Source organism: Leishmania mexicana, chromosome 28 (genome assembly GCF_000234665.1).
Source record: "Leishmania mexicana MHOM/GT/2001/U1103 complete genome, chromosome 28".
Lineage (NCBI taxonomy): Eukaryota > Euglenozoa > Kinetoplastea > Trypanosomatida > Trypanosomatidae > Leishmania > Leishmania mexicana.
In genome coordinates, this window is record NC_018332.1 from 441,102 (window position 1) to 455,989 (window position 14,888).

The 14,888-nt window shown below is 58.5% G+C and overlaps 4 protein-coding genes across 4 annotated transcripts; all 4 read left to right on the forward strand.

The window, feature by feature from the left end:
• Positions 1 to 254: 254 nt before the first annotated feature.
• On the forward strand, positions 255 to 2,231 carry LMXM_28_1200 (putative glucose-regulated protein 78; the record flags this gene model as incomplete). The annotated part of the gene is made up of 1 exon (XM_003876912.1): positions 255 to 2,231. The coding sequence occupies one exon, from the start codon at positions 255 to 257 to the stop codon at positions 2,229 to 2,231; it is 1,977 nt and encodes a 658-aa protein (XP_003876961.1).
• Positions 2,232 to 7,153: 4,922 nt separating this feature from the next.
• On the forward strand, positions 7,154 to 9,508 carry LMXM_28_1210 (conserved hypothetical protein; the record flags this gene model as incomplete). The annotated part of the gene is made up of 1 exon (XM_003876913.1): positions 7,154 to 9,508. The coding sequence occupies one exon, from the start codon at positions 7,154 to 7,156 to the stop codon at positions 9,506 to 9,508; it is 2,355 nt and encodes a 784-aa protein (XP_003876962.1).
• A 715-nt stretch (positions 9,509 to 10,223) lies between these two features.
• LMXM_28_1220 (conserved hypothetical protein) lies at positions 10,224 to 11,636 on the forward strand (the record flags this gene model as incomplete). Its single annotated transcript, XM_003876914.1, has 1 exon — positions 10,224 to 11,636. One exon carries the CDS (start codon positions 10,224 to 10,226, stop codon positions 11,634 to 11,636), a length of 1,413 nt encoding a protein of 470 aa, XP_003876963.1.
• A 1,099-nt stretch (positions 11,637 to 12,735) lies between these two features.
• Positions 12,736 to 13,977, forward strand: LMXM_28_1230 (hypothetical protein, unknown function; the record flags this gene model as incomplete). Its single annotated transcript, XM_003876915.1, has 1 exon — positions 12,736 to 13,977. The coding sequence occupies one exon, from the start codon at positions 12,736 to 12,738 to the stop codon at positions 13,975 to 13,977; it is 1,242 nt and encodes a 413-aa protein (XP_003876964.1).
• Positions 13,978 to 14,888: the final 911 nt, after the last annotated feature.

Here is a 14,888-nt window from a genome sequence, read left to right on the forward strand (position 1 = left end):
GGTGCCGGTCAGGGTCGTATATCGGTTGCGCTTCGGTGTTTGCTCGCTCGCTCGCTTGCTCTGGAGTTCCAAGTCTGGAGGGCATCAGAAGATATCTTCTCTTTTTCTTTTAACCCTCTTTCCTTTTTTGAACTAGCGCGCGTCTGTGTAGCCTCGCCCACCCCCTCCGCCCTCTGCGGCCCCATCGTTCGCCTCTGCAGTTGCCTTTCTGTGCTTTCTATAGGATAACATCAACGGACCGGAGGCAGGAAAAGATGACGCGGAAAGACAGCCTAACACTCATGGCCGTGTGCCTCGTGTCCGCCATACTGGTAGTGTCGGCTGCGGCTGCCCCTGATGGCACCGGCAAGGTGGAGTCGCCGTGCATCGGCGTCGACCTTGGTACGACGTACTCGGTCGCTGGTGTTTGGCAGAAGGGTGAGGTCCACATCATCACGAATGAGATGGGTAACCGCATCACCCCGTCTGTGGTCGCCTTCACCGACGCGGAGCGTCTGGTCGGCGATGGTGCGAAGAATCAGCTGCCGCAGAACCCGGAGAACACCATCTACGCCATCAAGCGTCTCATCGGCCGCAAGTACGCCGACCCCACCGTTCAGAATGACAAGAAGCTGCTCTCGTACCACATTGTGGCGGACACGAGTGGCAAGCCGCTCGTGCAGGTGACGGTCAAGGGCCAGCCGAAGCGGTTCACGCCGGAGGAGGTGAGCGCCATGGTGCTGCAAAAGATGAAGGAGATCTCCGAGACCTTCCTCGGCGAGAAGGTGAAGAACGCCGTCGTGACGGTGCCAGCGTACTTTAATGATGCGCAGCGCCAGGCAACGAAGGACTCCGGTAAGATCGCCGGCCTTAACGTCGTCCGCATCATCAACGAGCCCACAGCGGCGGCCATAGCGTACGGGCTCAACAAGGCTGGCGAGAAGAACATCCTGGTCTTCGACCTCGGTGGCGGCACGTTCGATGTGTCCCTGCTGACCATCGACGAGGGTTTCTTCGAGGTGGTCGCTACGAACGGTGATACCCACCTTGGTGGTGAGGACTTCGATAATAACATGATGAAGTTTTTCGTGGACGGCCTCAAGCGCAGGCACAACGTCGATATCTCGAATGACCAGAAGGCTCTGGCCCGTCTGCGCAAGGCATGCGAGGCTGCGAAGCGTCAGTTGTCGTCTCACCCTGAGGCGCGCGTAGAGGTTGACAGCCTTGTCGAGGGCCACGACTTCAGCGAGAAGATCACGCGGGCCAAGTTCGAGGAGCTGAACATGGCCCTCTTCAAGAACACGCTTGTGCCCGTGCAGAAAGTGCTGGAGGATGCAAAGCTGAAGAAGAGTGACATCGACGAGATCGTCCTGGTCGGCGGCTCGACCCGAATTCCGAAGGTGCAGCAGCTCATCAAGGACTTCTTCAGCGGCAAGGAGCCAAATAAGGGCATCAACCCCGACGAGGCCGTCGCATACGGCGCTGCGGTGCAGGCGGCCGTGCTGACGGGCGAGAGCGAGGTGGGCGGCAAGGTCGTGCTCGTCGATGTGATTCCCTTGTCTCTCGGCATCGAGACCGTTGGCGGAGTCATGACGAAGCTGATCGAGCGCAACACGCAGATCCCGACCAAGAAGAGCCAGATCTTCTCCACCTATCAGGACAACCAGCCCAGCGTGCTGATCCAGGTCTTCGAGGGCGAGCGCGGGATGACGAAGGACAACCGCCTGCTTGGCAAGTTCGACCTCTCCGGCATCCCGCCGGCGCCGCGAGGCGTGCCGCAGATCGAGGTTGCCTTTGATGTGGACGAGAACAGCATCCTGCAGGTGACGGCCAGCGACAAGTCCTCTGGAAAGCGGGAGGAGATCACCATCACTAACGACAAGGGCCGCCTCAGCGAGGAGGAGATCGAGCGCATGGTGCGCGAGGCCGCCCAGTTCGAGGATGAGGACCGCAAGGTGCGCGAACGTGTCGAAGCGAAGAACTCGCTGGAGAGCATCGCGTACTCCCTTCGCAACCAGATCAACGACAAGGACAAGCTTGGTGAAAAGCTCGGGGCGGACGACAAGAAGGCAGTTGAAGAGGCCGTGAAGGAGGCGCTCAACTTTGTCGACGAGAACCCCAATGCAGACCGTGAGGACTTCGAGGCTGCACGCACGAAGCTGCAGAGTGTGACGAACCCCATCATTCAGAAGGTATACCAGGCCGCCGGCGGCTCAAGTGCAGAGGAGGCGGACGCGATGGATGACTTGTAGCCGGCCGCGTGAATGAAAAAAAAACAGAAAAGCAGAATATACAAGAAGAGCAGAAAGGTAGAGGGGGGAGGGCGCGGCACTGCAGGACGCCGACGGCACACGTACATCATGGTACGCCCAGCTTTCCACTGTACACGACAAGACGAGGGTATGTGCCCAGACGCCGTGTCTGCACCAAGATCAGGAGAGGTGTAGCGAGCAGCCCACTCGATGATGGCGGTTCTCTGCTCCTTAGGCAATCATGCATGTGCGCCTTCGCCGTCGTTGTCGAGAAGTGCGCCTGCCCACCACGTCCCTCACCTTTTCTGTCGTTGTTTCGACCGTCGTCTCTTTCCCTCTTCTCTGTTCACCGCGTTATACCATTGCGGTTCTTAGTGTGCCCGTGTGTGTGTGTGTGTGTGTGTGTGAGTGCGCGTCGCGCCTTGAGCTTCATGAGGTTCTGCGTGAGGTCGTTTTTTTGTGTGGACCCGTCTCGCGTCTGCTCGTTCTCCTATTCGGCATTATCTCAGTTTGGTGAGCATGTACACACACACGCGCAGTCAGAGACAGGCAGAGAGACAGAGGCGCCTCCGCTGACCTGGAGAAGCCCACTGTGCCGTCATTGCTTTCCTCGTCTCCCTTCCCTTTCCCTATGAGCTCAGCTTGGTGTCTCGCACATTTACGTAAGTAGGTTGTATGTAGGTGTGTGTATGTATGTGTGTGTGTGTTCGTCCGTCAATGCGAAACGCGTGCGCCACATCCGCCTTGCTCAGTTTCCGTCGTCACTTGTGGTACACGTGTCACCCCTGTCGCATGCGCGCGCCGCCCCCCCCCCCCTTTCTCTCTGCCTGTCTGTTTTCTTCTGTCGGTGTTTGTTGTCCTCTTTTTTTCTTCTCCCACCCTTTTTCCGTTCTTTTTTTTCGTGCACAGTGACCTCTTGCACGGCTCTCTGTGCATGTGTGTGCCTCTTCTGTGTCTGAGTGGGAGTGGGAGTGGGAGTGGGTGTGGGAGTGGGTGTGGGTGTGGGTGGGTCGTCATCTGAGCTTCTTCTTCCTACGCAGCATCTTTTTCTTGTCACTATCCCCTCCCCCGCCCGCTCCGAACTTTTTTCATTCGCCTTTGAGCCTGTGGGACGTCGCTCGCGAGAACATTTTCGAGTGCACTGCACGTGCGCCGTTCCTCTGTTTTCTCGCATCTTTCCTTTGTGTGTTTTTCGTTCGCTGTTGTTGTTCTCTCTCGATGCTCTTCGCCAGATGCCGGACTACGGGCACCTTGGTAGGCCGCCAGCTTCCCCCACCCCCGTCCACCCCCCACACTTCCTGAAAGTTGCGCGTAATGTCGTGTGCCCTTTTCGCTTGACTGGACGATCGTCCTCTCTCTCTCTCTCTGAGCAACTACTGTAGAGCATACGATGTGCGAGCACCATCGTCTGTGCGGCGTGCGGATGTGGAGGTGGACGGGATGGATTGGCGGCTATGCGAGAGAAGGAAAACAAAAAGCGCATGCGATGCGGTGGTGACAGAGGCGGAAGTAGCAGCTTGGCTGTTCACTGACGCGATACAATAGAAAGCATGTTCAGCCTCACCCTTTATCTGCACCCAACTGTTCGAGAGAGAGAGACACGCTCAGGCGTGCTGCACTTTGTCGTTGGTGGACGCTGATGAAGAGGAGGGACAAAGGAATTGGAGTACAGTGGCCGAGAAGAAGTTGAAACGTTGTCGACACAGCCAGAGAGGTGACAGTAAGACACTTACACGCAATACTCCCCCAAGCCCGCCTTCGGCTCACCCACCCACACACACACACGAGAGCAGAGGAGTGGGTGGTCTCAATAGACGAAAACAAGAGACACGTGAAATAGGATGCACCGGGAATCGGCAAGGCACCCCACCCCCAACCTTTCCTCCCTTCGCTCACAGGTTTGCCATTGAAAAAGCCGTGTGACGTGCGAGGCAGAAGGAAAAAGGTGCGGGAGAGCAACACGACTGTAACGAAAACATGGGCTCCAACACACACACACACACATGCACATACACATACACATAGAGAGATGCACAGCGGACGAAGTGCGAGGAAACCAGTCTATCAAACCGATCTCCGAGACGCCCTTCCCACTACCGCTATCGACACGCATGTGTGTGTGTGTGTGTGTGCGTGTATGGGGGGGGGGCGAACCTCTTGTTCTTTCCGTGACCTGTCAGACGCACGCGTTTCACTCTGTCTCCGAGTCTCGGTGTTGGTGCGTCTCGTTCTCCTGCGTCGCGGACGTCCCCGTATGTCTTTTATTGTTGAGGCTCGCTGTGACGGCACGAGCGCAGAGCACAGGTGAGCAGGACGCGCATACATACATATATATATATATATAACCACCAACGACAGGATCAAGAGCCGAAAAGGAGAACAAAAAAATTAAGGGGAAAAAGAGGAAAATAAAAGAGCGAAACTGGGGAGAAGCAGCGACCTCGTCTTGTCCGTTGCGGTGCGCGTGTTTTCAGCGATGTCCCCATGCCTCCCTCCCTCTCCTTTTTGGTTATTTTTGGTTGGTCGTCTGCGCCTCTTCTTTTTTTATTATTTCCGGATTTCGAATGGGTGTCAAAACAAAAAAACGGAGAATTAAACAAAAAAGGCCGAAGAAAAGAAAAAAAGTTGAAGTGAGGGCTGCTCCAGATAATGTGAGGTGCAAAGCAACAGAAAACGCACACACGCACACAGTGAACACACGCATACCACCACCAACTATACTGATGGGCTTCTTTTTTTTTCGGGTTTCGTGTGGGTGTGCGTGGGTGTGCGCTCCATTCTTGTGCCGTTTCTCTGTGTTTCTCTCTGTACGAATGCACCGTCCTTCCTATTTATTGCTTTCTTTTTCTTTCGCTCTGTCGGGGAGGTTTCCTTTTCTTCACAGATTCATTCACACGCACACACACGTGCGCGTTGATGATTTTTTTCTGTGTTCTAAGTTTTATTGTGCTGCCAGGTCATGTTGGCTGATGTGCAGGCTTGTCTCTCCCGACGGTGCCTCTCTCTCGCCTGCGCTCTGTTAGGCCGTAAAATCCATACGCAAGAGAGCCGAATCCCTTGTGCGCTGTGCAAGAGGCGTTCCGTGGCGACAGCGGCAGAGAGTAATTGAGAGAGCAAGCAACACAGCAGCTGTGGCCGGTATCATGTGTCGTTTTGAATCATTCAACAGCGTTGTGTGCCATGTGTGTGTGCCGTGTGGGTGGGTCTTTGTGCTTTCCTTGTCCGGTCTATTTATTTTGCTTTGGCATTCCTGATTCCGTTTTACTTTATAAGTACGGCGCGCCTTTCTTGTGTCTTTCCTTTTTTCTTTCCGATTGAGTCGTTGTCACTGTACTTCTTTGTTTCTTCGTCTCTGCGCGGTCTTTTGTGAGTGCGTCTGCCTGCGCCCATAGGCGTTGCCCGTTGGTCTGTGTGTGTGCATGTGTGTGTGTGTGTGTGTGTTTCTTTGGCTGGTCTCCTCGCCCCCCTCCCTCCCCCTCCCTCTCTTTGCATGGTTGGGCCAGTCCTTTATTCAGCAGCGACGTTGGTTTCACGTGCGAAACGCGTCTTGAACAAGTGCACGCGAAGGCAGGAAGACGAGGAAAACAAGGCGGAGTCGTACCTGTGTGCGTCACGGAGTTCCAGCCCCTTTGAGGACGTTGAGCGACGGATACCCAAGAAAGAGGTCGTGCAACGCAACGAAAAAAAGAAAGACGAAAAAAAAAGAAACGGAGAAGAAACCTGTCCCTTGAACGTATCTCTCTTCGTTTTATTTCTCGTAAGTAACCGTGTGCATCTCTACTCTCCATCCTCTCCCCCTCCGAGGTAGTGATGGTGATGCTGATAAAGGTGTCGCCTCACGCCGGACCAGTACAGACGGGAATGCGCACGTACAGCAAGATGAGGACACGAAAAAGGAACGATGAACACGCGAGCTTCGTCCTGACTTGAAGGAAAAAAAAGAAGCGACATTTGTGGTGATGGCACTGGAGGTGAGACAAGCGTATTGACTTGGATGCAGGCAGCAACCACGGAGCGGGAGCCTGAGAAGGCTGTCAAGGCGTGTGAAAGCGCTTCGTGCGAGAGAGGGTGCTACCCGTCGAGCCCCCCCCCCTCCCCACGGTCCGCGGAGCCGAAATCTCTGGCCTCCCGGTGGCCTCCTTCCTCTTCGAAGTTCGTCTAGTCTACACAGTGCCGAGTGCCCACCCCTTTTCCCTCCAGCAGCGGCCTTCGCATCTTCCTTTCTGCGGCGCAGCTGGGCGAATGCTCACTGGCCTCTCTCCGCGTCTTCACACTGCTGTCTCTGCCGCTCTCTCCCTTCCTCTGGTGGCGGGGTCTTCCTATCGTTGTATCTTTGCCTCTTGCTCGCTCGCTCAATGACTCACGCGCGCGGCAGAGGGCTCAACGTTCATTGGTGCTTGCCCGCGTGCGCGAGGTTTGCACCTCATACGCACACATACATATGCATAGATACACCCTTGAGAAACAACGAAACACACATTGACGGGCAGCGGCACTGGAAATTGATCTTCACACCGGCGCACAAACCACCATCCTCGACACCCCTTCCATCCCACCTCAACGCTCATCCGTCGGCCACCTTTTCCATTCACCACACACACACACGGTTCTACACTACTGCTTCGCGCTGCTCGTCCACCACCACCTCCTTCTCCGTGTGGACGAGCTTCCGTCCTCTCTGAGCGACACCTCAGGGCTACACAGACCTCTCTATATATATCTGGTATCGAGCCACCTTCTCAATTATAAGCATCCCTGCAGCTTCATTCCGCAGTTTCCTTCTACACCGCTCTCCCTCGCGCGTACACTGGACGTCGTCCACTGCCGGTGGGCATTACGGTCCTTGCCCAGTCGCACGCTATCACTGTTTGCTGCTCTGAAGCGTCTCCGCGTTCTCATTTGTGGATGGGGTCCTCTCACGCATGCAGTATCATGTGCACTTTGGCCCAGCACCCTCGTGTGCGGTGAGCGACTTCGACGGCGGTGATGGGGTCAGCAGTACTGCGTCTTTGCCGTCGCTTGTCGCATCGCCATCTACGAGTTCAGTTCAAGCGAACCCATCGCCAGCCCACCACCAGGAAAGCGGCAGCGGTAGTGGTGTCGCCATCACCGTTGGTCAAGGCCTGCTGAGTGGTCGTCGTATCGCTGTGCGAGTGGCACCGCCGCTGACATCAAGTGCAACCCCTGTAGCCCACGTCGCCGCTAGCGCCAGCGGAGGTATCCGAGTAGGTGCGAGTTATGGGTACTCAGGCAGCAGTCTTTCCAGTGGTGCTCACAGCAGCATGTGCGCATCCTCGTCTCACCATGCCGCACCCGAAATTCCGGCCTCGATGACGAGCACCACCACGAAGAGAGTCAACACCTCCTTGACCTACGGCAAAGGTATCGTCCGCATCAGCGAGCTTCGGCGACAGGGGGTACCCTCCGTCGAATCAGGCCTGCGGCTTGCCACACTCCCAGGAGGTCGTTCGGTAGCCGCGGCCACATCCATTCACGGAAGCGACGCTGCTCATGGTGGTGCCAGCGAGGACGGAGATGTTTGTTACGGGGCCTTGACGCCACATGCCGCGCCTTCGCAGCGGCGCACACGACAGCGTGGCTCGCCAACGCGGGCAGCCACCACCTCCGCATCTGCCTCGTCCTCGTCACGTGCACGCGGTGGTCGTAGCGGTGCAAGCACCGACGGCATTGCGCAGCGTCGCGGCCGAGGAAGCAGCGGTGGCTCGCGGGCCTCGACAGCGGTTGCACTGCGCAGTGACGGACAGCTGTGTGACTACCGCTGGTTCACTGCACGTGGGCGCCGCTGTTTTGTCTACGACGGCCGCACGTACAAAGGCTCCAGCGCCCATCGAATGTGGGAAAAGGTCAAGGGGGCGGTGCGGCAGCGTGGCCTGTTGCTATCCCAGCAAGCCGCGGCGGTGTCGCGTACCTCTGATGCACCACGCGCTGGCGGTAGAGCAGATGCCAGCGTCGCCCACCCAACAGCAGAGGCGCGCATTACTGTGCCGCGTGTGCACCAGGCGTCAGCTCGCGCTCGCTCCGCAACTGAGCACGTTCTTCTTCCACAGCAAACGAAGCGGAGGTCGACCGCGGTATCCCCAGGACTGGTCGACGACGCGACCCGCACAGGGGTTCTCGTTCTTTCACAGTTGCCGGTGGAGTGGCGCACCCTGATGGAGGAACTGGGCATGATGCCAGAGGACGACGGGGGCGCGATGGCAAGCGACAGAAAAGGGTGTGTCTTGAAGGCGGCTGTTGGAACGCAGCCCCCAGTGGGTGCCGGATCGGTCAGGCCACCCTGCGCTCCACAGCGCCGTGACCACCTATCCGCGAGTATCGCTGCCACGGAGGATGTAATTGAAATCAGCGACAGTAACTCGACCCGCGACGACACGGACGACTCAGACTCCGACACCTCCAGCAGTTTCTCATCGACAGCGTCGCCCACCGAGGTGAACGACGACGCTGACCGTGGGCAGCGTAACGCCAACACTGTTGCGGCTGGCGCCCCACTGCAGTGGCCCGCCACGTCGTACTTTAGCGACGCGAGCAGCGAGTGGTCCTCTACGTCATCCTTCACGACGTCACCTGCTCGGCCACCGCCGTCGATGTCGAGCAACTCGCCGAAACGGAAGCGAGGAAGGCAAGAGCGGAGCACGAACCACGCTGTAATCACCACCACCACTGGTGCGTCGCCACGCCTTCGCAGATATCATGGTGTGCAGGTGGTGGAGCAGGACGGGTGGGTATACCCGGTGGATGTGTACGCATCACAGCAGCAGCAGCAGGAGCGGGAAAGTGAGCAAGTGAGAGAGACAGCACCAGGTGCAGCTTCTCGTGGTGCCACTCTACCAGCTGTGAACGGGAACTGCACCGGTGCTAGCGGTGGCGGGGCGCCAGCGCCCTGTGGTGTTGATGACATGCCCCTGGCCGATCTCTACAGAGAGGCAGTGACTAGGCAAAGCAACGTGGTCCGAGCCCCACAACTCTCTGCTCCTGCGCTACTGCATGCACCCTTATCCTCCTCCAAGGCGTCTGCGGGGCTGTCTGTGGTGCGTGGGAGCGGCGCAGCTGTCCCGGTGCGACCTGCCGCTGTTTCAAGCGCGGCTCAGGGAAGCCTTCTGAACAGTTGCGTCGCCATCCAACACAACGTCGGTAGGGGTTGCGTCTCCGCGTTCTTGGGTGTTGATGACAACCTCGACGACTTCAATACCGCCGACCTTGCCGACATGTTCGTCACGGGAGAAGAAATCGGCGGGTTTCGCTACGATGGCTGAACACGAATGAACGCGAACGGGGCATCGCTCTCTCCAGGACGACCTGCCTTCCTTTCCCCGAGGGCACCGCCTACGCTCAACGAATGGGTACCCCACACTGCAGTGACACTCGCACGAAAAAAAAGAAAAACAAAAACAAAAGAAGGAAGGCTGTGGATGGCCTGCGCAGAGACGCTGTGCGGTTCATAGTGAGCTGAAACCTATTCAAGTGGACTCACTGACGGTGCGCACGGTGCATGTACAGGGAATGTAGCCGCTCCTCTACCGACGTACTGCCACCGCAACCTTGTACGTTTTCGTTTTTGCTTTTTTTTGCCATGGTTGGTACTGACCGTCGCTCAAAGCAGGTTGTTGCTCAGTGTGCTGGAGAGGACACCCTTGTGGCGGCTCCCCCTGCCAATCGCGTCGTGCAAGCTGCGATGCTAAGTGGTCTCGTGGAGCGATGCAATCAGGTGCCTAGTGCGGCATTTCCATCTCTCTTCCCTTTTCTCCCCTGTTGCTGCCCCCTCCCACCTCCCTCTCTTCACGAGGCCAACTCCTTTCAACTTCCTTTGCGTCCTCTCGGCCACCACATTTGGACTTCACCACAGACGTTCACACCCTCGCGCACCCCCAAGACACGCACGCACGGGGAAAAGGAGAAGGAGGAGGAGGAGGGGAGTGCGCAAGACGCTCTCACCCACACCCCTTCTTGTGCCTGCACATCTCGTACAAGATGATCATTTCCCCCACGGCACCAGTGGGCAAGTGGGTGATTGTGCGCTCCGATCGCCTTGTCCTGTCGGTAGACAAGGCCGACCACGTGTACGTTGTTGGACGCGGGCGGCAGCTGCCATCTGCTCAGCTGCTGTCGCACAAGTACGCCTCGCGGGAGCACCTGACGGTGGTATGGCATCCCCCTCACCTCTACATGATCCAAGAGGGGAAGAACCCTTCCTTTCTCGGTGCGAGTTGCACACCCGTGCCTCGGCTGCGTGACGACGCCGCCGTCGAGTCAGACAGGAGTGCCGCGCCCCTGTGGCAGCGCGCGCAAGTGAGGTTTAGTGCGACGGCCGCCGCGAAGGACGCCACAGCGCACCGGAGTGCAGGCGACGTCATCACGGTCGACGTTCCTCTCTGTGACCCACTGACGTTCACGCAGGCGCCTGATCGCCATGCGATCGGCGCGGCGACTGTGCACTTCCCCGAGGAACTCGCTCTGCCAACGCTGACGGTCCGTTTTGAAGGAACGGAGGTCACTCGCGAGGATGCGACAGCTGCAGCGACAACGAAGACAACCGCGGAGATGCTCGCTGTGCCGTCGGCCAGGGCACTCGGCGGGGGTGACGATGATGATGAGGAGCTTAGTGATGGGGAGAGGCAAGCGAGCAGGCCCTCTAGGGGGTGGACAGGGAGCGGCGAAGAAGCGGCGGCGGCCAAGGGGAGTGGGAAGCCGGGGTGGCGTGGGTTGCTGGATGTGGCACTTCAGCAGCAGCAGCAGCAAGACACGTCGGGCTCATCACCGGCAGCGCAGGCAAAGGAAGCTCGATCGGAGCCACCGCGTTCCCTTGGAGCTGTCGCGCCATCTGCGCAGGTCCCGTTTGGCAGCGCATCGGGGAAGGCACCTGCACCAGCCTGTGCTGATCCTGCGCCGCCCAAGATGGGGATCTGGGAATGGAAGAACCACGTAGAAGGTGATGACAGTGACTCCAGGTCGTGGCGCAAGTACAACCTCGCCGTGGCAGCGCTGCTGGAGAAGGCGTATGAAGACACGTCGGTTACCACGATCAAGATCCCTGACTCGGCCATGTTTGGCAAGCCAAATGCGAAGGGGTGCACGTACGGCGTGTGCTTCGCGGAGAAGGCGGTCGACGGGGCGATGATCCAGTATTCCCTAAAGGATCCCAGCAAGTTCTGCGTGATCCGTCGCACTGGCGGGCCTGCGGTGGACCGGAGGCGCGCAAAGAAGGCGCATGTCATTCAGTTGCCGTCATCGTCAGAAGACAGCGAGAGCGACAGTGAGGATAGCTTCAGCGATGACTCTGACGCGGAGGAAAGTGCGACCACCTCTTCCTCGTCCAGCAGCAGCAGCAGTAGTAGTAGCAGCGACGACGGAAGACCCCAAAAGAAGAGGCGGCGTGCCTACTAGGCGTCCCGAGCTATGTGCGCATGTATGGGCACGCACCAGTCTCTCTATAGCGAACAAGAGGCTTCTTGGCGTACCCCCTCCCCTCTCCCCACTCTCCTGCACCACCGGTCACTGGACGGCGTCCATTTCGCTCTGTTCAACGTGGGTTCTCTGTGGACGTGTGGTGGGGCAGCTCCCCGTGATCGATGCCCGTTGAGTCTGTATTAATTTTCAGTTTGTTTGACTCTTGCCGTTATGCTCTGCCGGTGGCTCCCCCCCCCTCCCCCCTTTGTGAAGAGGTTCATAGATGAGGACGAGAAAGCAGCTGGTCAGAGGACACTAGGAGGGGGGAGATCCTGCATGAAGCGGAAGGAGGAAAGGGGGCTGCCAACGCGTGGAGATGGTGGCAGAGACGGTCATTCCTCACACTCCTCCCCATGCCGCCTCTTCTACTCGTTTTATTCTACGCCTGTGTGTAACATCGGGTGGCCACGTGCATGCTAACATGTCTTGTTGTGTGACCTCCTCTCGTCACGCTTGCACGTTCCTTGCCCCCGTGTCACCTCCTCGTTTCCTTGGTTGGCCATGGAGGCCATCGAGCTCGCCATGCCTACTAACAGCCCGAAGCACACCCCTCCCCTACTCCATTTTTTGATAGGGAAGCATAGTGCCGGCGTCGGCGTCATGGCCTTGTTCTCCGGCGTGTCTTTAAAGGTGACGACGTGGCGACTTTACCATGACGTCCCTCCGCACCTGTCGCGCACCACCGACTTTTCTCCGGGGTGGGCGAGGGACACGACATGCTTCTCAGTTAGCTGCCCTCCTCGATCCCCCACCCTCCACCCCTTTCTGTTACCCTCTTCCACATCAGTAGACTCCTTCGCTCGTGACAGCCTGCAACCGGATTGATGTCAATGCTCGATCACCTGCACCTCTTCTCCCGCGCCCCTTCCTTGACACCCACGTCTATTTTGCTTCACGCATCTGGGCCCTACCCCCCCCCTTCACTCTTTCCTCCGCCGCCAGAGCGTTCACTGCGGTGGTATCCGTTATACTTGCTCCACGCGCCCACGTCATTTTCGGGAACCTTGACTGTAGCAACGCTGCACGTTGAGGCCATATGGCAGCCCTGTTTCAACTCACGGCACGCCGGGTCAGCACCCCGGCCGGCATCGCACCGTGCCAGCTGGGGGAGTCCCCCACCTGGGACGAGGAGCACCAAGCTCTGTGGTGGATCGACATCCTTGGCGAGGCCCTATACGTTGGCCAGCCGGCGCCAGACAGCATGCGTGATTTCGACCACGTCGCCGTGCTGCCGCTACGCGGACATCGCCCTGGGTTCATCGTGCACGCCGCTGCAGAAGATGCCGCTGGCACGGAAAAGCCGGCGATGCAAAATGCCACTCCGTACCATGCTGTGTGGGGCTCGCAGAAGGGGCTGTACTACACCTCATATTCTACAGCTTTGCCGTGGCGCATCTCGGGACAGGCGTGCCTGCTGCCACAGCTGGACGCCATGATGCCGGTATTGCACTATCAGATAGCCCGCTTTCCGCAGTCGCTTTTCCCACTCCAGGGGGGCCGTGTCTACCGCTTCAACGACGGCAAAGTCGGGCCTGACAACTCTCTTTGCTGCGGTGGCATGATGGAGCGCACAGACAGCTTTCCTAGGCGCGACCGGGCGTCTGGGTCCCTGATGCGGTGGGCCGCCGGAGGCCCCCCCAACGCGTTGCCCTCCTCCTCGCCTTCCGTCACGACCGATGGGTTCTCGGTTGAGGTGCCTAATGTGACAGTGTCGAACGGGATAGGGTGGTCCCCGGCCGGGGATGTCTTGTACCACGTTGACACGACTGCCGCCGTGATTCGTGCATTCCCGTACCAAGCTGCGTCCCCCGCGGAGGGCCCCGCAAGGGGCCTCCACCGCGAAGAAGGGACAAGGGAGCCGCGGTACGTGTACTGGGCACTGCCCGGTGCCCTGAGAGAGCGGGGTGCCACGCTTGACGGACTGTGCGTAGACGCGTCGGGGGCAGTGTGGGTGGCGCTGGCGGGCATCGGTGAGGTGGTGCGCCTGCAGGACCGCAAGGTCGGCGCCACAGTTGCTGAGCGCATTGCTATTACGGGCGTTGTCAGGTTGCCGGAGGTAGCACTGTGCACGAGCTGCTGTTTTGGCGGCGCTGACCTCACCACGCTCTACATCACCACCGCGCGTGGCACCTCGAAGGAGGCGGCGGCGTCCTGCAAGCAGGACGGCGCAGGGTGGATTTATGCGGTAAACTTGAAAGGGATTGCGAAGGGCATGCCCGCCGCGCGGCTGCGCCTGCCCGCGTTCAGTCTGTCAGCCCTGCAACAGCATCACCTGTAGCGCGTGTATGCGGCTGCGCGCAATGTAGCCGTCGCTTGTCCATACATGCGCCTGTGTCTTCTACCGTCATGCCTGTTCTTCGATGGGCATATGCCGCATGCCCACTCTGTTTATGTGTTTTTTCCTCTATTTGGATGACGCTCGCACAGTGGTGCGTGGCCACAGCTCAAATCTACGACACGAGCTCACTGAACGCAAGCACGCACGCATCACCAAGCTCTCAGGCGTGACGAATGTGCAATGGAAAGTGGGTGGAGAGAAGCGGTGAAGGGAAGCGCTGGCATGGTCGTTTCCGTGAACGCTCACAGACTTTCAAAGAGGGTGATCTCGTCTCAACTATGCTCTCAAGGAAGGCATGAGAGGCGAAATCGGGGTAGCCTTGCGTTGAGTCTCTCGCTCCCTCACTGCGCGCTAACCTGTAAGCAAAGCGAGGGGCTGCGTAGATGGTGGGCAGCACACGTGCTCTTGAGAGAGAGCGATGCGCATCACTGTTGTTGTTTCCGTCTGTTTCACGTATTCCCCTTCTTCTTTCCTCCTCTCGTTGCCCCTTTGCCCACCACCACCACCACCACACATGGGCGTTGCTGCATGCGCGCTCACGCGTGGCTTACATCACTCGTGCCCTCCTCCCCTCCGTGGCCGCTCCACGCAGTAATCCTCATCTTTGACCTCAAAAACCAGTGTGCCCCCCCCGCGCCTTTTGGCCCATCCCCTCTTTCCTTTTACTTCGGATTTTGTGTGCGTGTGCGCCCGTGTGTGTGTTCTTGCCCTTTGTCTCGCGCGTGCTCACCCCTACCTGGCTGTGTGTTCCGGCTCCTCGATCATCGCCGCAGCGCGTCGGCTTTCTCTCGTCTCTCGTCTCTCGGCTCTCGTGGGCTGCCCTTGACCCCTTTTTTTCATCTTTCTCGCCC